Source organism: Colius striatus, chromosome 13, assembly GCF_028858725.1.
Source record: "Colius striatus isolate bColStr4 chromosome 13, bColStr4.1.hap1, whole genome shotgun sequence".
In the NCBI taxonomy this organism is placed as follows: Eukaryota; Metazoa; Chordata; class Aves; order Coliiformes; family Coliidae; genus Colius; species Colius striatus.
Window position 1 is genome coordinate 7,998,500 of NC_084771.1, and position 23,061 is coordinate 8,021,560.

The 23,061-nt window shown below is 43.4% G+C and overlaps 1 protein-coding gene across 2 annotated transcripts in view; it reads right to left on the reverse strand.

Moving 5' to 3' along the window:
- Positions 1-23,061, reverse strand: part of LOC104554089 (fibronectin type-III domain-containing protein 3a-like) — a 47,578-nt gene that overhangs the window by 18,243 nt on the left and 6,274 nt on the right. The window contains exons 3-7 of one of the 2 annotated variants that reach the window (XM_062006422.1): positions 11,113-11,248; positions 7,173-7,248; positions 5,951-6,027; positions 2,229-2,463; positions 485-757 (exon numbers count right to left, since the gene is read on the reverse strand). In XM_062006422.1, the coding sequence (XP_061862406.1) occupies positions 485-757; positions 2,229-2,463; positions 5,951-6,027; positions 7,173-7,248; positions 11,113-11,208 (757 nt within the window). In that variant the 5' untranslated portion in view covers positions 11,209-11,248. Of the gene's footprint in view, positions 1-484; positions 758-2,228; positions 2,464-5,950; positions 6,028-7,172; positions 7,249-11,112; positions 11,252-23,061 lie in introns of both variants that reach the window. The other variant, XM_062006421.1, reaches the window with a different exon arrangement.

The following is a 23,061-nucleotide window of genomic DNA, read 5'->3' on the forward strand; positions in this document are numbered from 1 at the left end:
CATAAGGTATTAAAAATTCACTCATTTGAGCAAAATAATGCACTGAACTGCAATGACAACTGATCCAACAGCAGCCTGTGCAGAAACTTGCTCAAACCCTGCTATTTTTTCAAGTTTTCATTAACTCCCAGTTATCTGAAAAGTACCACAAAGCACAAAGCCAGAAGTCCTTTGTGTGAGTACCCACAGGTCATCCTGCTTGGGATACTGATCGGCCCTGGGGCAGACAAGGCAGAGAAGCAAATAAAAGGATTACAATTAAAATCTTCCTGAAGATCTTCTTTGATAAATATCACAGAACAAACCTGACATTGCTGTGACTTACAGAGGAAAAAGTAATACAGAGTATTTCAGGTTTTCTCTCATCCTGAATCACCACAGAAACTGACAAAATCACTTCTTTCACAAACTATTTTGCAATGAATCTGCAGCATCTTCTGTCAGAAAAGAACCCAGATTTTGTTACCCTTTCAGTGCCACCTACCTCCCATCTCTGCATCTGGGCTGCCTTTTGTTTTTCCTATCTGCTTCTGCTTTTGTGGTCCTCCTGCTCCTTGCTGAGCCTTTCCATTTCCATTCTGAATGGTTGCATTGGAAGAATTAACAACTTTATGTGGTGAGGATGGAGGACTGTTAAGTTTATTGTTAGTGTGACCACTGGCTTGTCTGTCTTTTAGTCTCTTCTTCAGGTGTTCTTGCATTTTGAGGCTCCTTTCATCTCTCTGAATGAAGTTTGTCCTTCCATGGGAACGAGGTTCTACAAAGAAAAGGAGAAATTAGTTTAATATCCAGTACAATGTATTTGACATCTGAGAAATACGTTGTAAGTTGAAAGAATAACCAACTACAGTAAAACCACAACTTGAAAACCTGTGGGACTGACCTGGGCTTGCTTTGCCAGGCTGTAGGTGTGTGGAGCTGCATGGCTCACACAGCTTTGGCCTGGGAGTCCCAGGGTGCTCCATGGCTGACACCCAGGTGTCTCTGGGCAGCAGAGCAACAGCCAAGCAGCACAAAGGCATCACACTGCTGCCAGAATTCAGGCTCCTCCTCTGATACAGAGCATCCATCACCTGCTGAGTTTAGGCCTTGGGTTGTTTGGGTTTTTGTCTTTGATTTAATTCTTCAAGCCTTTCTCTTTTGCTGGCTGCTCCAGATTGCTCCACACAGTTGCCCTTTTCCCCCTGATACAGCAGTTCAGTCACATTTCCCAAGTCTAGCACCTAAACTATTTTTTTAAAACACAGTCTGGGTACTACTGAATATTTTACTCTACACATGAGCCAAAATAGCTTAATGACCCATTTAAGCTTGAGAGAGAGACAGTGAATGGTCTTACATAGTCTTAACTTTTTCCCATGTTACATGCTTGTTCATAAAGCAAGGCTCACAGTTTGGTTTAACTCAGTGACCCCACTCCTCCACTCAAGTATTGCTTCATTCACTTTTTAAATACAGAGTGGATTTGCACTTCCTCCCCCAACATGGATTACTATGGCTTTTGTTTTATGTCTGTTATTTTCTTTCCAGTCATATTTGTAGCCTGTCTAGTCAAAAAATAAATACATCCATGTGTCAAACTCAATGTCTTTCCAAAACACTTCAGGACAAAGCTGGGGCACAACACAGCAGTTTTAGAGAGCACAGTTTGAGAGAAAGGTAGAAGCAATCACTGTGGCATTTACAGTGACGAAGGTAAGGATCCATAAAAAATACAGACAGTAGCAGAACACTTCTAAGCTATAGCTCTTGCACTAAACATGTAATGGAATGGCAGAAGACAGGACAAGGGGTAATGGAAAGGAGTTGGAACACAAAAAGTTCTGTTGAGGTGAGGGAGCCCTGGCCCAGGCTGCCAAGGGAGGGTGTGGAGGCTCCTTCTTGGGAGGTCTTCAAAACCCACCTGGACAAGTTCCAGTGTGACCTGATGCAGGTGGGAGCTGCTTTGGCAGGGGAGTTGGACTGGATGAGCTCTAAAGGTCCCTTACAACCCCCACCATGCTGAGATTCTAAGATCTAAACAGTCGTACTTTCTAGGTGCAGAGTGCCTGCAGACCAGGCTCCCTGATACCTCAATACACAAGTGTATTTTAACACACATCAAGCTCAGGGAGTCTAACACTAGCACCAACATCACAGAAATGTGTGAAAGAGCACTTGTCTGTCTCAATCCAGAAGCACTGTGAGAAAAGCCCTCTTGGGCACCCAAACAACACTCATGCCCTCACCTTGTTCTTGGAACACATGCGGTGGTGGGTGCTGGTGAATGAACTGTGGTGGCAGCTCTCCTGTCCCAGGAACTGGAGGGTACACTGGGTGAGGTGGGTGGGGAAGCAAAGCGTGGTGATGGTGCATGTAATGCTGCACATGGGGAGGAGGAGGAGGAGGAGGATGCATGGAAGGATGGAATTCAGCTGAGTGTGGCAATACCACCACTTTACGAACTCCGTTTTCTTCCACCACCTGTTGTGCAACATAAGAAATGCAAAGTTAGAACAGTAACAATCTAACTGTACATCTAATAAAGAATCTGGATGCTTAAGCTCATTCCCACAATGTGACAGGCATGGATACACACACTCAGTGAATTCCAGCAGACACTCACCACGTTACTGGAAGAAACTGGAGTTTGAGGTGGTCAACTTTAAGAAGCTGAGCCTCACACTCCAAGGCATTAAGCAATTGATGGATACAGTATCTATTCTTTTAAAGCAGTCCTGTGAATGGATGAGGGTGTAACTTCCAGTCCACTTGCAGAAGTGCTTTAGCAGTGCCTGGACTGGTGGCACTGCCGCAGGCACACGTCCGCACACGCTGTCCTGTCTGTGGCACACGTCTGCACACACCTCCTCAGCCAATGGCAACTGCAGACTGCTACAAGTCAGCTCTGCTGTCTTCTGCTATGAGCCAGCATGTGTCAAAACATTTCATGTTTGCCACAGGCTAAGAGACATCAGACAAGGAATTTGTCTGCACGCCTTTGTCCTGCACTGGCAACATACAGCCTGCTCCTGGAGGCTAGTTCTGCCAGTGTGAAACACATTAATAGCTCAGGGTATTGCTCTTCCTACAGTACATTTAAAATATGTTCATTTTTCTTTACAATAATGCTTCTCAAAAGCTTAAAAGTGAGAAGAGACTTTGGACAGAAGAAAGGTTTTAGAAGACAGAAGTAAAACAACACACAGCTGAGTCTCATCTTTGAGATACCTGGAACTGAGAACCAAAGGCTGAGGTTTAGAGTCCCTTCCCCAGGCAGGGTTCACAGTACAGAGGACATCTGCACTGCTGCCTTGTCACTCTGTGGTCACAGTCCATTTTGCTTCTCTGAGGGATTAAGTTTTCAGCACCTACAGTCAACCATCAGAGAAATCACCTGCTCATATTCCAGTCTGCTGCTTCTGAAGTGCACTGGCATAACATTCAGACTGTACCTAATGAAGTCTGCCTCAGTAGGAAACTAGACTGTATTAAATCCTATTTAAAAGCAGACAATAAATCAATTGGGTTTTTTTTTCCCCCCTCACACAAAAAATTGAAGAGGTGTGGGCAATGTCACTGGAAAAAAACATCAATGCTAGAAAACTGCTCAATATTAAAGGCAAACTGACACTGCGAATGAACCAAGCTTCAGCAGGAAAACCAGGCATTTTTCTCAGGCTGGTTTAAAATTAGCCTGTGGCTTTATGTTTCCTTCCCTCTGCATCAGTCATCTCCTCCAAGTTGCATTTAAAACCAGGAATCACAAATGCTATTAGGCAGAGCCTTACAGAGCTTTAGTATCAACAGACGTGGATTGTGTAGTTACCAGAAAATATGAGCTGAGGACACGAGTCAGGGGCTGTCACACAGCACTGAGATGCAAAAAGTGTCAGCTTTTAGTGCAACCCAAAGTCCATCACACAAGGGAGAAGCTGCTCTTAGAACTCTTCAGAGTATTCATGTAGCCCTCTGCTACTAAAACTAGACACAACTGGTATTTTCAGGCATTTAAAGAGAGCCCTTCCACGAAAGCAGGCCGTGTCTTTTATCCTGTCAGTTCCTTCAAGATCTTCTCTTAAAGCATATTTAGTTTGGCTGTGAGAAATCTTCCCAGCATGTCCCAGTTGGCCAAGGTGGCACTGTGGATGTTGAGCTACTGCTGATGCCAAAAGTTCCCCCAGCAAAAGACAGAGCAAACTGAACACAATTATCCTTGTGAAGGGAAACAGAATGTGTCCACTCACAAACTGCTCTGACAAAGTTCAGCTGTGAGTGCCTCAGTCAGCTGCATTATTAGCAATTCTTAACAGACTTCAAAGAGGAGGAAAAAAACCCTCCAAGGAGAAGTCACTTAGGAATAAGCTTACCCTGAACACACTTTGCTCTAGAAACAGCGTGGGGGGCTTTTTCGTTCATCAAAAACACTGGCACTACAGCACATTGCACAATATCATAACACACCCTGGAACATATACAAGGCAAAACTCACAGCAAAGTTTGATGGCTATTTTAACTCTATCTGCATCCAAAGCCCAGTCTCAGGCAGAAGGGAGACACTGATACAGAGAGGCTTTCACATGATTTTTACAGTCTGAAGTTGCAGTGTCCTCATTACCCATTACTGAATCACTTTGTTCTGCTTTGGCAGAACCCAACAGAACTCTCTCTAGGTTCCCCCAGACAGATTTAGGAACAGAAAGCTAAAGCCTCATCTGCTGACCAGAAAAATGTAAGTACCTCATGCTCAGAACTGAAGTTGGTTCTGCTCTTGTCATAGTGACATGGGGAAACTAAACCAAACCAAACCCAACCTCCCCCAAGCTTCATCTGACAGCAAACACAGAACAAATGTACCTTCAGCATCTGCCAGGGCTTTGCATACTATTTGCACTGAAGACTCAGTTTCATATTGATGCATAAGTTATTTGGAGCACCTTTCTTTGGGGTCTGCATGAAAGTACCTCCTCATAGCAGCAGAAGCACAAACTGCAGAGGCAGCTGTATGCAAAGAGACAACTGCCTGGGGAAATCACAAATGCAGTTACAAACCTCATCTGTCCCATTTAAACATTTGTTTTTCATTATTTCCCTTTAAAAATGCATGAATTCAAAAGTAACTCAAACTGGTATCTTCAAATCTCTGATAACAGTTCAAATACCACAGGCAGGTCTGATCTATTCTGACTTATCAACACAGGGGAGTGGAAAACTGGTGAGAATGGAAAAGTAAAGCTGGGAGGGTGCCCCAGCGTGCTGCTCATTTCACAGGCACACGTCAGTAGCATTAACCCTCCTCTGCACATTTGTGCTGTCAGTGTGTTCTGCTGAATCTTAAGGAGAGCAGAGCTGGTAATGAAAGGACATTAAAGACTTTGATAAATTGACCTGCATTAGAATAGAAACACTTACATTTAGAGAGGATATTAAAGAGAAATATCTCACACACTGCAGTAAAGGAAAGCACGTGAGGAATGCAAGAGAGAATGACATTGGTCTGTGACCCAGCTAACCTCACTGTGAAAGCCACGAGTCTGTATCCCCAGCGTGAGACACGGTCAATGGCAGAGCTGCCCCCAGCCATGTTCCCTCAGCCTGCTCCCAGCAGAGCCGAGTGCTGCCGGTGCCCATCGGCCCCCGACACTCAGCTGCTGTCAGCTGAGGCTGCTCATTGAAAACAGCACTGAAGCAAAAGCCTGCTGTGGGTCCTGCTAAGGGAGCTCAGCCAGCCAATTCACAGTCATGCTTTACTGCCTAGTAGTATTATTAAAGCAACCCTCTGAAAATGAGATCAGATTTGACCGAGCGAGCAGAAGGTGAGAGCCCACAATCAAGTACATGAAACAGTTGGTAAGTTCAATGGAAAACACATGAGAGATGCTTAAACAGCTGTTCCAGGCTCCAGGTTCAATAGCTGTATTTTTAGAGCCACACTCACAAATATACTGAAACATAAGAAATTAAAGTTTACCTGAGATACATAACCAGGAGGCACAAATATAGGTGGCATAGAACCATTTGGTGACATCATAGGAACATGTGCAGGACCTGAGAAATAACAAGGAGCCACTTTTTAACAAATGAGGCTTTTACAAACTTGAGATACCTTTTTTTTTCCCCAAAGGTGGTGGCTTGCCATGGGGCCTGAGAAGCCAGTAACTGCAGCCAATCTGTGTTCACTTTTAGACAAGTGCATTTAGAAGCAAGGCTTAAACTACCCCGTTAAAAGCTCAGTTAGGAAAGAAACTTAAATCATCAGGACTGTGAGTTTAAACAAGAAGAAGAGTGACTACACCAAGATCCCATCAAGGAAAAGAATGCAACTGATGTCACTGATGGAGAACTCATTCTCACATTCAAGATACATGTGAAATATGATTCAATAAGTTTCAGGAAGCATCCAGAATCTTCGGTAACCCTGCTGAAGGCAGGCATGGCTGTATGTTTAGTCACAGTTACACGGCCAACAGTGTTGCTTTAAATGCATGAAAATCAGTGTAGGTAAATGTTAGTTGTTATTCTGTGACAAAGTTCCAAGTCTATACCAACAGCCCTGGCAGCACAGTCACACTGACAGCTGCTCTGTTTAAAGACATGAAGAATACACTATTTTCCACATCAAGCTGACAGGAAGTGTTCCTGTCTGGGATCTGATGAAAGCAGAGTGGACACATTTTATATAATATCATCTGAAATGGTGAAAAATACTCCAAAAATGGAGGTACTGATAAATCCAACTTGACTTCGAGGAGACATTTGGACCCAACTGATGTGCAGCTGTGCCACTTAGCCGGGAGGTAACGAGCGGCTTGTGGCCACAGCGAGAGGGCAGCGATGCCTCCCTCCTCCCCTGCCTGGCAGTGACTGAAAGCACACAGCCTCTACTGAAGGTGTTTAGATTAGTGTGGACTAAACCCCACGTAAATTCATGTGTTATGACTGAGCAGTTACTGAAGGAGTGTTACAAAAGCAGTTGAGGTGGCAGCTCTGCCAACGGAGGAGCTGAGGCACAGGCAACCTCGGCAAGGTCCCAGTGCTTCCTCATTTGTGCCTTAAGCACAAACTGAAAAACCTGAATTGTTACACTGCAGAACATAGAAAACCACGTTTGGCACTACAGAAACATACACTGGGAGTAGTTCTGTGATATCTGAAGAATGAAAACATTTGGGTTCAGCACTGTGGGTTCTTACCTTGGATACACTGAACGTGTCCATCCTCAGTTGTAATTGTAAATGTTTCACCTGGGTTTACCTGTACAAGAATAACCTGGAGAAAACAAAACAGAGAAGTGTTTTGGTTTTTCAATTTAAAAATTGCCTGTGAGGAAAAGCCCCACCTCTTTCCCATACCCACATGTTAAAACAAGACAGCTTTGGCAGCCTTAGTGAAGAAGCAAGACAAGGAATGCTGTCAGGTAGAATGACATTTATTCATACTTTGACATTGCTTTTGCAAAATCAGTGTTTTTCTCTGGTTATTAACAGAGCTGCTTCCCTTGATACATTTGAAACAAATAACTAAGCTTTTATTTTCAATGTTTTCACATTTCCTCTCTTACTGAAGCAACAAGTGATCTCAGGTTCCCCTTGCTTTCCAAACTTTGCCTAGGAGAGTATTTCAGTTTCAGGGATAAATTGGCACAATCAGGACTGTACACACATTTTAACAAGTATGTATTTTGACAATGTTATCCAAAACTTGCAGTCCTTTGGGGGTGGAAGGTGGTGATAAAGCAGGTCACACCAGCCCCCTCTGCCTGACAGCCCCTGAAAGGTCACGTGGATTTACTCCCACATTTGTGTTACCCTGTAGCTGAAGGCAGACAACTAACAGTGAGATGCTGCAGGTCAGTTTGGACATGATCATACTCCCTTTCATACAAATCCATGTGGACATCTGCCAGAAGGACTCCTCAGGCAGCCTACAGCATCCTTCCCTGGTGCTGGGCACCACCAGCCATCACCTCATTGTACCCCACTCATAACACATGCTCCAGTCTCACTGTGAAATAATGGCAGCTGTGCTTCAGCTCTGCTGTACCACCTGAAAAAGCACCAACCAAGGGAAGATTGTTTCCTGTGATTTAGATGCCATACCCTGGGTAGAAATCCTTTGGGATCTGTATCTGCCTTGTTTTTGGAAACAGTGCAACACTGATGGCTCCCACTGGCAGTCTCAAGACTCTGTCCCTTGGCAGGGCTTCTCCTAAAGGACCACTATCAAGCCAGTCACTCCTATGATGAGCTGACTAAACACAGCACTGCACACTTGCTGCTAATTTTCTACATTAACTTTCTAGTGATCAAAATAATTCCAAGTTTCCAAGATGTTTGCACCTCCCCCCCATTCCAGACCAGCTGCAGGTTTATTAAGTACAAGCCGATTCTGCTGAATTGGTTGTGAGTAAAAAGATTTTTAGGAGCAAAGAGATGTTAACTGGTAAAGAAAACTGACAATAATGGTTTGGGGATTTGCCAGAGCACAAAGAATCAGGAAAATGAGGCCTGCTGCAAACAACAGCTGCTGGGGAAGGACACTACCAGGGCCAGGACTCCATTGGCAGGGATTAAACCTCACAGCAAGTCTCATTGTAGAGGGTAAGAAATTTCAGAGGCAGCAAAGGGATTGTTTTAGAAATTCAGAGCCTCTGAAGGCATCAGATCTTCAGAACAAGTTTCATTTAAATGAAGTTCTCACAAATAGTTCAGGAAACTGACTGAACTGAGAGAAAAGGACCATTTGCAAGCAGTGCAACCAGAGGGCTGCAGAGCAGCTCAGACAGTGGAATTTCAGGAATGCACAGGGCAATGTCTTAGAGCAATGACTCACTGCAATTAATGAAGCAAGGGCAGTTCTATCTACCTTCCACCAAGGAAGATTTCCAGGAAGCTTGAGTGTTTCTAGCAGTCACTCTAAGGCATTACAGGACAGAGCAGTACCAAGAGTCACAGTAATTTTAACCCCTTCAGGTGTCCCATGCCACCATTTCAGAAGGAGTGGGCTCAAGCCATTTCAAATCACTGGGCAGTGTTCTGCTTTTATCCCTTACTCACACACATTGCTGAAGTTTTTTTGAGAACAAGAAATCCTTCCATAAAACTTCCAACTGATGATGTGAAATGCAACAAATGAACTGGGTGCTGCATCTGAGTGAGTGAAGCAATTGCCCAAACTGCACAAGTTGTAGTTGTGAAAACAACTCAGTACAGCACTCTGTACTTAGCCTGTCCTCCATGGCCCTGGCAGCAAAACACTTAGAAATCACCTGTGTAAATAAAGCTTCTAAGCTAATGCTCTATGTAAGAGCAAACTTGCAAATGAGAGGTCGTGGGTCAGAATCCTCTCTGGAGGAACAGCCACAAACAAGGGCAGGAAGTGTACTTATTAGGCAACTGAAGGAAGGCAACATGACAAGGTTGTTTACACACAGCCCTGGTTGTTTACACACAGACACTACAGAATGAGAAATTTTGGCACTTCAATATGAAACCATATTCCTGGTCCCATGAAGGTATTTCACTGGAGTTACTTGTTACCTCCAACATAATTCAGCTGTAAGGCCTGGAGACTATCAATCTTCAAGTCTACTCTTTCCCACTCTTGTTTGCTTGGTTGGATTCTTTGTTTGTTTGTTTGCTTTCAACCACACCTGCCTGTTTGCAAACAGCCTGCAAAGGGTTCTGAAAACATCAATGGCTGTCACTTTCTTTTGGGTCATTTGATACACCCTAGAGTTGTACAGGCTGCTCTGTAGGATGCCAGGCCACACAAACACAGCTACAGAGACAGTGCCCAATTAGATCTACTGGATCTCTTCTCCTGGTGTAACCTGAAACGTCACCTACTGAATAACCTCACAGCTGCCCACTGTCTACAATTTCACCTTGCTAATGCCCTTTGAACACTTTTATCTCCAGGGTCTGAGGGAAAAAAGCAGTGTGTATCTCTTTTAATAAAGCCTACTTTCCAAGTATGCTCCAAGTGAAACACTGCAGATCTCCTTCCCCACTCGTAACAGTTACAGAGAACACCTCATGGGAAACTTCCCAGCATTTCTGGTCTACCACACCCTCAACAATTCGTCATTATTGTGTTGTGGCCTCTGTATTCACTGGACATTCAAACATGCCAAGGTCTCCACTGCTACTTCTCATGCAACAATTATCCTCCAGAAACTTTTATGCAACTTTCCCTTCTGGATTAACCCCTTCATTCCTACTTCAATTAGTGTCGGGCACTTGAAGTTATACACTGAGCAGATTAAAGCAATGGGCAGCTCTGTCCCTTGCTTCAATAAAATGACTATTTAACTCCAGGTACACAAAGCCTCCAAATTTATGTGCTGTTATTACAGTATCCTAGAACAGTCCAGGTTGGACCTGGTTCAACCCTTTGTGGGAAAAGGAGCTCAGGTAAGTCTATCTAGTGCCCTGTCCATGCAAAGGCAGCCAAGCACACACTTGGCAAATCAACCCGTTCTCTCCTACCAGGATACAAGCTTGTGCTTCAGTTTGTTTCACTTCTCTCTGTATTTGTGATCGTACCTCTTAAAGGTTGTGTCCAAACAGAATCCTAAACTTTCAACTACATATACTCAGGTTTCCCCACTACCCTGTCATTATTAATGAAGATACTTAACACCAGGAAGCCAAGGTCTTTCCTCTCACTTCCCTGCAAGACACTTCTTGGTTTAGAGCATGGCAAGCACTTGTTAATCTTTTATTACCTTTCATGAGCTTCAAGTAGAGCTTCCAAAACCTTAGTGGTTTGTTATTTGGGTTTTCTATTTAATCTAACAGTACTTACATGCACGTGACAAACTTTCCTTTTAATCTGCCATCTTTTCCCATTTCCATTGTATTAAAAGCAAATTATTTTCCTCCTCTCTCTGTTTGCATTACTGCCTTACTGATGGTATCAGTGCTGACAACCCCATGCTGCTCTAGCTTTGCAAATCAGAAGCAGAGTTGCTTTATTTCCAGCCCCTCCCTCTTTCATCCATCATGGAAGTTGTACAGTTGTACAGTTTTACCAGCTATTTTCTGTAGCACACTTGAATGTCAGCTTCCCCACTACCACCACTGGCATGGTTTTACACGACTTGTAGGAAAGTGCAAGGGATTCACTTGCCTGTTGTATGCTGTCCCCATTAACCATATGAGGTAGAAGTGGCACTTCATTCAATAGAGGTGTAGCTTCTAATGGAGGTGGCTGGTCGGCCATCATGTCTGAAAACCATTCATTGACAGCTGCTCACGTTAACCACCTGCTAGAAGAAAGAGAGTGCAGCGTTAGGTATGTCTCTCCTCTCCCCCCTGTAATTCTTCACTTTGCCAAACTTGGTACCAATGCTTCAGAAGAATACAGCAGTGCATTCAGGACACTAGGGTGTTTTTTCTTCTTCACACAACAAATACTTGCACTACACTATGAATTGAATCACAGAATCTCAAGGGCTGGAAAGGACCTCAAAAGATCATCCAGTGCAACTCCCCTGCCAGAGCAGTGCCACCCACATCAGGACACACAGCAACGTGTCCAGGTGGGTCATGAAGACCTCCAGAGGAGACCCTCAAAATCAATTTCTACATTACTTGTAATGCAGAACCTAAATTTGAAGTGATTTTAAATGTACATTTCAGTCCCTGACGATCAAAAAGACCCAGACCATGCAATTGCCCCAACACTGCAAGCTGTCATCAGTACAGAAATGTGACACGGTGAACACAAAGCTCAAGGCAACACCCTGGAGTCTGCTGTAGGAGAACTGCACATGGAAAAATCCTGCATAGTTTTGGGCTTCTAGTGAATAATCTGTAATTTTAAGTCAAAATACAATCCAAACATCAAGATACAATCCAAATGTCAGTGATTTTTCAGACCATAGTTAATTCAGCATCCATAAAAAGCGCAAGATAACAGGATACAGGAAATGCTGACGTTTCCTTCTCCCTTCCCCATTACCTCCTGTGAACCCAGACAGAAGACAAAATTAGGAGTTAGGATACTCCAGTTCATTAAGCTAAAAATAAAAAGCAAAATCAAAACAAACAAACCAACCCCTCACATCCCCTCCCTCGGCCCATCTGTGCACGAATCCCATCAGTCCACAGACAACCGCCGAATCCTTGTTCAGTTACCTGTAACCTGGTATAGAAGGGACAGTGTTCAGGGGGAAATAAACACAAAAAGGAAAACTCCTGATGTCCTTGCAGGACTGCAGATTATCAACAGTGGGAGAAATACCACAGCCTGACTGTTTATAACTTCCTCTGATGTTACTTCACTCAGGAAGGGTCTGCAATAAAACTGAGATTATACGGATTTCTCCTATATTGCCATCACAATGGCAGAACCCACTGCTAAAAACCACACTCCTCGTTTGCAAAGGCATTTCAAGGTAACTGCTACAAGCACACAGCCACAAAATGCAGCATAACAGGATACCCAAGACTGCCAAAGAAATCAGCTCACTCTGCGTGCCAATTGCTTTCCGGGTCTGCTCCAGTAACAACTTTAGGAGCCAAATGGGACTGCACAGGTGCAAGAGCTAGACATGCCCTCTGAAGTTTAAACTGGTGTCAGGTCTGTCCAAATACACTTAACCACCTTAGCATGTTACTTTTTTCCTGAATAGAATAATATTCCATCCCATTTGTCAGATTCTTAATCACCTCTGCCAAGGACACAAGCTCATCTGAGCGCAGGTAACTGTTCCACCCCCACACCTGCCTGGTAACACTGCCAGGCAACATGCTGAAATTAAAGCAGCAGTTTCTTTCACTTTTCATCTTTCCCATTTTTAGAAGTTTAGAGGTTAGATCTAAGGTTTAAGAGCCATAGCAGGAATTCACTATCTGTAGGCAGGTTGAAAACGCTTTATCTCTGTGCATAGTCTCAATTCCTTTCATCTAAGAACCGAAAAGATGTCAGAAATTAGCACTTAACACAAAGGGGAAACCCCTGCCCCAAAAAAGCAAATACATCTGCATTCAAATGTCGAACTACCCAAAACAACCAGCTGTAGAAAAACATGTTCTGAAACAAGTCCCAATACCACCTGCAATTTAAAATAAGCATTCAAAGTTTCTATCCTAAGTCTCCTACACTGGCTGGCACATTCAGTCTCTGAGGCTCTGTCTGCACCAGGGAGCAGCACAGTGGAGCTGGTGCAAATTGAGAAGCAGAGCACCAACATCCACATGGCTTTTAGAATCCTTAATCACTGAATCACAGAATCTTAAAGGTTAAAAAGGACCTTGAAAGATCATCCAGTTTGAAGAAACAAATTGTTTTATACTGTTAATGACAATCTCCAAAAACAGCAAACACAGCCTCATGTCTTGGCAGCAATCACCATATGGTCAGGGAAAATGGAAGTACTTAAAGAAATGAAACCATTTCAATAACTCTTGGGCAGTTTCACCAAGCTCTGATGCTAACAGGTTACTGTACAGCTGGGCTCAGATGGCTGGAAGTGGCAGAACACCAAGGACAGAGGGTAACATCTCACTGCACACTGATGCACTTCACAAAAAACAAGGCTTTTGATTGCTTTCAGAGCACAGCTTCAGTCCTTGACAACACTGATAAGACAGCAGCAAAAGATATTGAATGAATATGGGACTCAACTCCTCCTCACTTTAACAGGTAAGGTCTTTCAAAGGAAGTAAACCACTCCCACTGAACATGATATCAAAGGGTTTGAAATATCAAATATGATATCAAAAATAGAGTATCAGAAGGCTACATTTCACTGAAGGAAGCAGGTGGTATTTGGGTAAATAAAAAGAGAATTCCTGAAAAGTTATTACACGCTCAGCACAATTTCCTGAAAAACACAACAAAGAAATGGAGATCTATCTTGAAAAGCCATTACCCACAGCCTCTCACTGCCGGCCTGGCAGCAAGGCATCCAGCTCTGCTCCAGCTCTGCACAACTCTCACGCCACAGGGGCTGCTGCAAGGGAGGGAGAGGGTCAGGGCAACCACTGCATGGACAGAGAGGGACACCCAAGGATCCCAAACCCACCCTCATCCACATCTCTCATAGTCAAAGTCCTACCAAGCCTCACAGCTTCCCTCAAACCCTGTCACCAACACTGGGGGTTCTCTGAACCCTTGGTTATACCCCAAACCAAGTTAGCCTGGAGAGGCAAACCCAGCTAAGAGCTGTACGTGACCCAAAAAAGGAACAATCTACCTACAGATAGACCTGCATCAAAAAGCTTCTTGGGTCCCTAAAGACCAGCTAGTTCTATCACATGCTGGGCACTAGAAGTTCAGATTGCTGCTTTCCAGTCTCTGTTCCTGGCAGCTAGGTGGGTTTAAGATTAACCCTCTACTAATTACCCATGCGGTCAGGGGGCAAAAAATGAAGACAAAAGTGTTTGCACTAAGAATTCACAGGCAGCACTGACATTCAAGCTGAGCTCATACACATTTTTAATTCTAGACTAAAAACAAACAAGAAAGATCCCAGCTGCAGGCATTACAGACCAGGCAAATTGTGGAGTTTTCAGTGTTGCAACAGAATATAGTGAGAATTAGTGAATCAGTATACAAGAATCCACAGCAGAATTTGTACAGGTGTCTTCCAGAGCTTTGTCACCACGCACTGGAGATTTTGGAGTCAGTATGGAATTAAACAGATTAACTTTTAGAAAGGTTACACTTTGCAAGGATACTTCTGGCCTGATTAATTTCTTTACAGTGGTTCCTATTAGACATCAGTTAAAGGTCATTTTGCAACCCTTGTTTGAGCTGAAGGATGATTTCAGCAAGACAGTCATTAAAAACCCCAAAGCTGGGCTTAACCATCTCAGAAACAATCCTTCTGAAACATTGTTTTAGCAAAGCTGAAAGGAGCAACATTTCTAAGTTAACAGAAATCTACACTGGACTAGATGATCTCTAGAGGTCCCTTTCCACTCCTACCATTCTGTCACTCAGTGAAACAGCCTGAGCTACTGCTTTCAAAGATTATTTCACACACATCTAAAAAGCTGAAATATTTTGACACTTATTTCATAATGTTAAAAAGAGTATTTTCAAACTGAGATCTGTTCCTATTGTAAACACCCAGAGAAGTGCTCCTGAGCCATTCAACACTGTGCAATGTAACACCGCTAATCATGCTCACCATATCAAAAAAGAAGGCAGTATTTTCCACTGACAGTCTCACACCACAAAGGCTTCTAAGAAAAACAGAAAATCTTAATGACTGGCCTTCCAGAAAACAATTACAGCACAGAGCAGCCGGGCCTGACCTCACTTCCTGACATGGCAAAAACCGCTGAGGCTCTGGGAGACTGAAACATTGGCCTTCCCTTTTCTCCAGCCCAAATTCTTCCCGAGCAGTGCTGCAGTCACCCGGCCCCCGGCCAGCCCCAAGGATCCTCGCTGACCTCCGTGTTCATTGATTCCTGCCTGCAGTCAGGGCCTGGGCCCGGAAAGCTCAGCCCTTATCCAGCCCTCAAAGAGCCACCACGTTCCTGGAGCACAGGCATGGCAGCTGACTGCAGTCTGTGTGGGTATTAGCTCATCGTGCCTTAGGCCTGGAAAACATCATGGATTCTCAGGAGACAATTTGAAATGAAAATCTAAATTGGTCTCCAATAACCTCTCTCCAAAGTGAAAGAAACGCAGCGCTGCTAGGACATGGGGGTAGGTACTAACCAGTGTTTGCTCTTACCGAGCCTCCCGCTGCCACTTGCCAACAGGCAGCTCGGAAGGAGGCACCACGTTCAATTCACAGTCACTTCAGTGACACAACAGAAGCAACTTTAACACCCTAACAGCAGTAACTCTAAGACAAAACTACAACCAGAGTAACTTTTCTGTGCAAGCACATCACTTCTGTTTCAGCCAGGGCTTTGCAAAGGTCACCACTAAACACATGGATGGCTTTACAGACACAGCTTCTCGGTGGGCAGGAACAATGAATTTGCAATTACTTACGTGCAGGGAACGTAAAAACAAGTTTGTGTTTTCATTAAATGCTTCATAGTACTATACAAGGTCAGAAAAATAATATACTGAAAATTACCTTTTTCATGTCTCCTTCTCAGGAGGTTTCAAAACCCACCTGGACATGTTCCTGTGCGACCTGATCTAGATGAACCTGCTTCTGCAGGGGGTTGGATTGGATGATCTTTTAAAGGTCCCTTCCAACCCCTACCATTCTATGATTCTCCTTTAACCATACCAGTAGAATATGAGATTAACTATTGTGCAAGTGTGGAGCAGCATCATGTATTTGGCAAGTTTTTAAAATTCTGTTATTTCATCTGAAAATATTCTCCTAGTATATTCAAAACCTCTCTCCAAAAAGACACCACACAGAAACTAAATGAGGAGGAACACTGGAGACACAAATGAATCGGCTTCATTGCACTGCCCAGAGTGGAAGCTGCAGGGATTTCAGAAACAGTAGGGAAAAAGAAATCATATTCCCACACAGAAACCATCCCAAAGACTGAACTTTCATTACAGTAAATGCTGGATTTCATAGAATCATAGAATGGTGGGGGTTGGAAAGGACCTTTAGAGATCACCCAGTCCAACCCCCTGCCAAAGCAGGTCCCACCTACATCAGGCCACACGGGAACGTGTGCAGGTGGGTTTTTAAGACCTCCAGAGAAGGACTTAATATGGATTTAATATTAGAAAGTTCTTATTCCTTAAATGGAGACCTTTTTTTCTAACACAGTATGCCTGAGTGAGGAGAATGACGTGTCCAGCACCAAAGAGGAAGTCTGATGGCGAGATAGAAATTTAGGTCAGGCTTCCTGATTTCTGCAGTGCCTTATGCAGCCTTTTAACCTGAACAGGCATTTACATTTATGCAGGAAGCAAATGACTATAATATTGCCATTTATTAAAAGCAGTACTGTATAAATCCCTACAGCTTTAATTATACCATGTCATATTAACAGAATTACTAACAAGCATTATATATTACCATACTTAAATATAGTATATTTATTTTCTCTAAATGGGGGAATAAACCCTCCAACAGCCTCATTCCAAGTAACATAGGAAAGATGAACCCTTATTTATGAGGCCCTAAAAAGCTCTCACTACTCCAGATTGGAAATTCACACCCTGCCCAATTTTGAGGTAGGAAATATTCTGGAAAAAAAGACACAAGCTGTCTTCTCCCACTCAAGGTTTTCAAATAAACAGGATCAACAAGGTGTTTTAAGCTATCCCAACCCTAAAATAGCTCAGGACCACACACGAGACATCGGAGGTGGACTGGTTTACTTTCAGTAAAATCAGGGGAATTAACAGAAGCTCGGTTACACCTTCAGCTCTGAAGAGACCACCATCACACCATAAGAGTCATCTGTTCAAATCCAAAGATATGTTTTGATTAAAACGCCGGCAATCGTTTCTAACGTCGCCCCAGTGCCTTAGCTTGGCTCCCAGCCACGAGGGTGCCACAGCTTTCGTACTGAAAACCTTCTTCATGACTTACCCAACAAATGTGCTCAGTCAAACGTTTTTCACACTTCCAGCTCTAAAAATCCCATGGCATTTTGATCTAGGTATTGCTAGGACCTCCCAGTTTTGACCTAGGTGAGGTCTGTAAGCCAACAGAACTCAACACAATGCCCACCCCAACCCCACAAACACACAGTGAAATGTTCACACACCCTGTGCCAAGTGTTTTCTTCTAGAAACTCTTTTAAAAGCTTCTTTTTTTTGACATCTAAAAAAGTGACAATTCCAACCCATTTCTATGCATTTTCCCAAATGCTTAACTGCTACTTCAATGCTTCTTCTGAAGTAGTGCTAGTAGTTACCACAGTCAAATATAAAAGTACCCACAAGTCTTTTATCACACATGGTCCTTCTGCCCTCACAAGGGCCAGCCAGGAATCAGATCCCTCAGGCCAGTGACCAGAAGGACCTCTGGTAACCTCCTGACAGCTGCAGAAAGCTGGCTGGCTCCTAGGGCCACTGACAACAATGATCCATGGAGGAAGAAGTCAAGGTGTACACACTCTGTAGGAGAGCTGGGAGGGGAGCAACTAGCAAAACTAACAGAAGGGCACTTTTTTTCCCCTAAAGATGATTAAATTAAGTGCTAATGTTTACTTATCAGGGTACTATGAGACCTGACTGGCCATAGAAGTTTCCCTGAAGGAGTACGACATATCACGGACACAAAATAACCCACAAACCATGCAAGAAACAGCAGACACAGCACACTAGGACACATGGTAACTCTGACATAAGTGATAATATCAGCTTCCATCCGGCCTTACCCATCAGGATCAAGTTCCTGATGCCACTGAGACAGGAAAGCAATAAAAAAACCCGCTCCACTCCACCCTCAAACAGAAATTGCACAAGGAAGTGCCCACAGAACTTCTGAATTCTTTTCTAGCCTGAAACTCTTTCCCTCAAGATTTGAGAACTCTGCTCCAGAGGGACAAGAAGGGCAAACACCCAGGCTGAGGGGGGCTGCTGACCCTACAGGGTTACGCTCGTTCTCCCAGTGGCTGCAGAACTTGCTGCTCTTCACAAGAGAAACTCTGCTGGTGAGAGCTGTGAGCTGGGGAGAAAGTATCTGCCCAGGGCACGTTAGATTTGACCTGATCAGAGCTGTTATTCAGCATGCTCACTGGTCACATTAGGGTCATGTCTGTCCTCTTAATGATTGACTTATGAGAACTGTAAAGTTTGTATTAAGTGTTTCCACAATGCAAACATGGCATTACTTTAGATAAATATTTTCCTTTGTTGTTTTAGTTATTTTGTGTCTTTATGTTTATTGCCAGAAAAGCAGAGTCATATCCTAAGCACTTCTGTGCTGCTTCCCCAAGTGACCAGTCCCATAAAACACAACCCAGTAGTTCCTGAAAGGTCTTATTCTTGCTTCTAAAACCGTTCAAGAGAATGCAACACCTTAAAGGACTGAGCCCTTAATGTGTTTCATTCTTCTTTCCAGTTTTTAAAAGTCATGGGATGAAGATCTTTTCCAGCTGTGTCAATGTTGTTTATAAAAAAAAAAAAGGGCAAAACTGTTTCTTTCTGCTTCCTTCCACCACTCAGGAAGATGACATGTCCTGGCATACACCAAGCTGCTTGTTTTCATGTCCCAAAGTCACACAAAACATGAAATTCTCAAGATTGTATGAAAAAAAAGCTTTTAATCAATGCAATGCAGCAACATATTGATTTTAAATACCATTTTCCAAGTGTGAAGCTGTGTTCCCTGAAATTCAAAAACATTGCTCTGGTTGTTCAGGCCTAGAAGGAAGCCAGTTTACTTACACATTAACAACATTCTACTGTAATTCTAAACCCAAATGTCTATCTAAAGCACCTGGAAGTTATGGAACAAACATAGTCCACTGAAAAGTAGTTGCAAAAAAAACCCCTCCCACCAGTCACAAGGAGAGCACACTGCTGAAGTGAAAAAAAGATCAAAAAGTCAGAAATGAAAGCCCTACAAAGAACAAAAGTAGAGGCAGTGTCCTCACAAGACTCATGGTGCAGTCGTGATGTTAACAGTGGTGATGAACAGATGGAAAGCTAACAGGGTATTTCTTTTGCAATTCAAATACACAGCTCTAGAAAAGCCCATAACTGTCAAGAGCACAGGCCCTGCTTCGTACCCAAACATACATCTCGCAGGAATGGCCACAGAGAAACCTTACCTTGTCAGCAAAAAGGTAGCTGGAGTTTGCACCTTGAAGTAACTACAGATCTGAACAGATGAAGCAAAATGTTTGAAACTGTGCCAAGATTTACGAGATGGGAGCTGCAAGTGCTCCAAGATGCTGAAGTTCAGGGTAAGCACCTGGGTAACTAAGTGCAAATATTCCCTATGGGTCTTGAAATGGAATGTAAAATTGAATCATTTTTAATGGTACTTTTCCCCTTAGATGAGTTCTGCCTGTTTATTGATTAGCTTTCTTCAATTTGAGGGGGTAAAAAGAAAAATCTCTGTTGGGAAGACTGGAAAGAATCCAGAGAGACATCTATTGTATGTGCAGACAAGAGAGCAATACCTTGCTCACAGCAAGGAATAGATACCTAAGTATTTTTAAAAGCTCCACTTGTAATTTTCAAGTAAGAGATGGCTGAGGAGCAGCCAGCAAAGTGGTAAATCTAAGGGCACCCTGAGCTTGGCTGGTCTGTTTTGTCCTGTTTCCAAACATGCCACACCACATGTTGCACACACACGTGGATGCCAGCTTACTGTAGCCAACGAAGCCTCCTGGGATTATGCCAAGGAAGCACCAAACTCCGCTCTTTCTAGTGACAGAGCTGGGTAATACATGTTCTCAAGCTAAGAGAGTACTATGGGGTGGCAGACACATGCACAATGTTGGTACAGTTGGTATGATACGACCAAGATGTGATCTAGAGGTTATTTTCTAAATGGTTGCATTCCAAATCTAGAACAACTTCATTAATCTTGATTCTAAGGGAGAGATGGACCCAACAGTAACAACAGTGTTTCCCAGGAAGGCTCCCAACCATGACACTGGTCAGAGCACTCAGTTGTTAACAAAATAGAAGTAAAATCAGGACTTTGCAAGATTAATACAAGCAGGAGTTTGCTTTCAGGTTGCTGTCAGCACTAAGGAAAGCAAAGGCTGATTTCCCACTAGCTCTGCTTCAGAATCAGAGCACGTGCTGGATGCATCCTGTCAACCAACGCAAGGACACACACGAGCTTTTTAATAAGAACTATTTTACAAAACACAGTTCCAAAAACAAGCATAAGAATACAGCAAAAGCAAAGGATTTCTTCAAGTTGTAGGAGATTACGCAAACTTCAAGTAAGGCAGAATTACTTTGATGCACAGACTGAAGGCTGTTTTCCTTGCGCAACACGAGGAGGAGCTCCGGCTTTAACGCTTCAGCTGCACAGCGGATCAAATTAGTCCAGTTAAAACAGGTTATACTTAAACCACGGGCTCAAACACACCAATAAATTACTTAAATTACCACATCTGAGCAGTATCATGCCAGAAGACCATGTGTATTTTTTTTTTAGTTCATGGAAAACGCAAGTATGAGATGACACCTGAGGTGTGAGCAAGCAGAGTCTCAAGGGCTGGAAGGGACCTGCAAAGCTCATCCAGTGCAGCCCCCCTGCCAGAGCAGGGCCACCTAGAGTAGGGCACACAGGAACCCATCCAGCTGGGTTGGAATGTCTCCAGAGAAGGAGACTGCACAGCCCATCTGGGCAGCCCCTTGCACTGCTCGTTGTTTCTGGCAGGCCAGGAACATGCACATGGCCCTTTATCACAGTTCAGCTGATGCACAGTAACACATTGAAATAGTTTACTTCTGTATTTGAGCTGTACATATTTACTGGTAATCAGTCTGCTGCAAGTTTAGGGACATTTACATGGACATTTACATAAGAGTTTAAGTGGAAATGATCAGAGTCTTGAAGCATTTAAGGAGGACAGTTTATCTGGGTGTTAACGTTTACATTTGAAGGAATCTCAGCATTAGAAAGCCAAGTGACAGTTTACAGTACACCAGAAAGTCCTTCACACGGCATCTTGCAAAACCCAGCAATTCTTGTAAATAATTATCACCCCTGACATCTTGAAACAGACACAAATATATGCACTGGGAAGCAGAGCAAACCTTCCAATGAAAACAGGCACTCTGCTCAATAGTAGCATGTACTGTCTTGCAAGTGCTTGGAGAGTACTCAAGCTCCTCACATCCAGGCACACATTAAAGGCTGCCTTTATTCCTTCAAGTAACCATAGTGTGCTGAACCCACTGAAGCTATATGTTAATAGTACAGATCCCTTCACTAGTTTGGAACACTTTAATACTCAGCAGAGCTGAAAGTAACTGACCCCTATTAAAGGGATATCAATGTTGAAGCTATTTAATAAAGGGCATTAAACAGCAGATAAAAATGCTTCATCTAAATGTATAAACCCGTATTTAACGTGGTCAAACGATTTTGCTCCCTAAGTACCTATTCACCTCCAGGAGATTTTAGCATCGTTACCTATTTTTCTTTACACCTTGAAAGAAATCCATCTGCTGATTGATCTTTTGCTCACACAACACTTTCAACTTCTCTCCCCAGAGACTTGGTTTGTAGTCTCACAACACGCTCTATTCTATGGCGATCAGATTCTCTGATTTCTTCTGTTGCATCAGACAACTGTGAACCAGGGATGAAAGAGTCTGGGTAGATGGGGTAACCTGCCCTTTGCAAAGTTGAAACTAGCGTAGAATCATAGAATGGTAGAGGTTACAAGGGATCTTTAGAGATCATCCAGTCCAAATCCCCTGCCAAAGCAGGTCCAAGCTAGACCACGTCCCCCAGGAACGTGTCCAGGCAGGTTCTGAAGACCTCCAGAGAAGGAGACAAACCCAAAAAGTCTTTTTGGAGAAAGCTTCACAATGGTCTTCAGGACACATCATCTCTTTAAAAAATGAAAGCAACCACATCACAGGTGACTTCCAATTCACAATCCCTTTATACTGCATCTGCTTATTCTCCTCCCACGTAACACACACCACGGGTCCATAAGGGTCTTGCAGTGCTGTACAGCAGAAGAGAATTCGCAGGCATCTTCACTACAGCTGAAAAATTCTCTCTCTCACAAATGCCATACCATGGCAATTCTGACAGCTTCCTTTCTGCTTTCCAAGCGGGTCAGTTCCACGAACCAATCCATTTGATGGCTGAGGAGCTCAATTCCAGGAGCTCCAGCTTAACTCGATGTGTGTGAGTAACAGCACCTCGTGGGTCACTTATCAGCACACCACCACCCACTCGAGCTGTTTTCTACACAGGAAATGCAGTTTGCTAAAAACAGAATTGTCTTTCTGTATCCAAAGGCCAATTATGGAAGTCTCTTTAAGAGAAAACTTCCACCTAAGGGGGTAGGGGGAGAGCAGGAGAAAGTAATGTGAAGATAAAGATAAGGTTGCTACCTTATAAAATCAATAATGCTTATGTGGAAATGCTGAACCCCTTCTTACCTTGAGAACTTCATCAGTTCTGCATCCCTTAATTATTTTTTTCCATTTGAGAATGAGTTACCAAAACGTTCTTCCAGGATTAAAAGA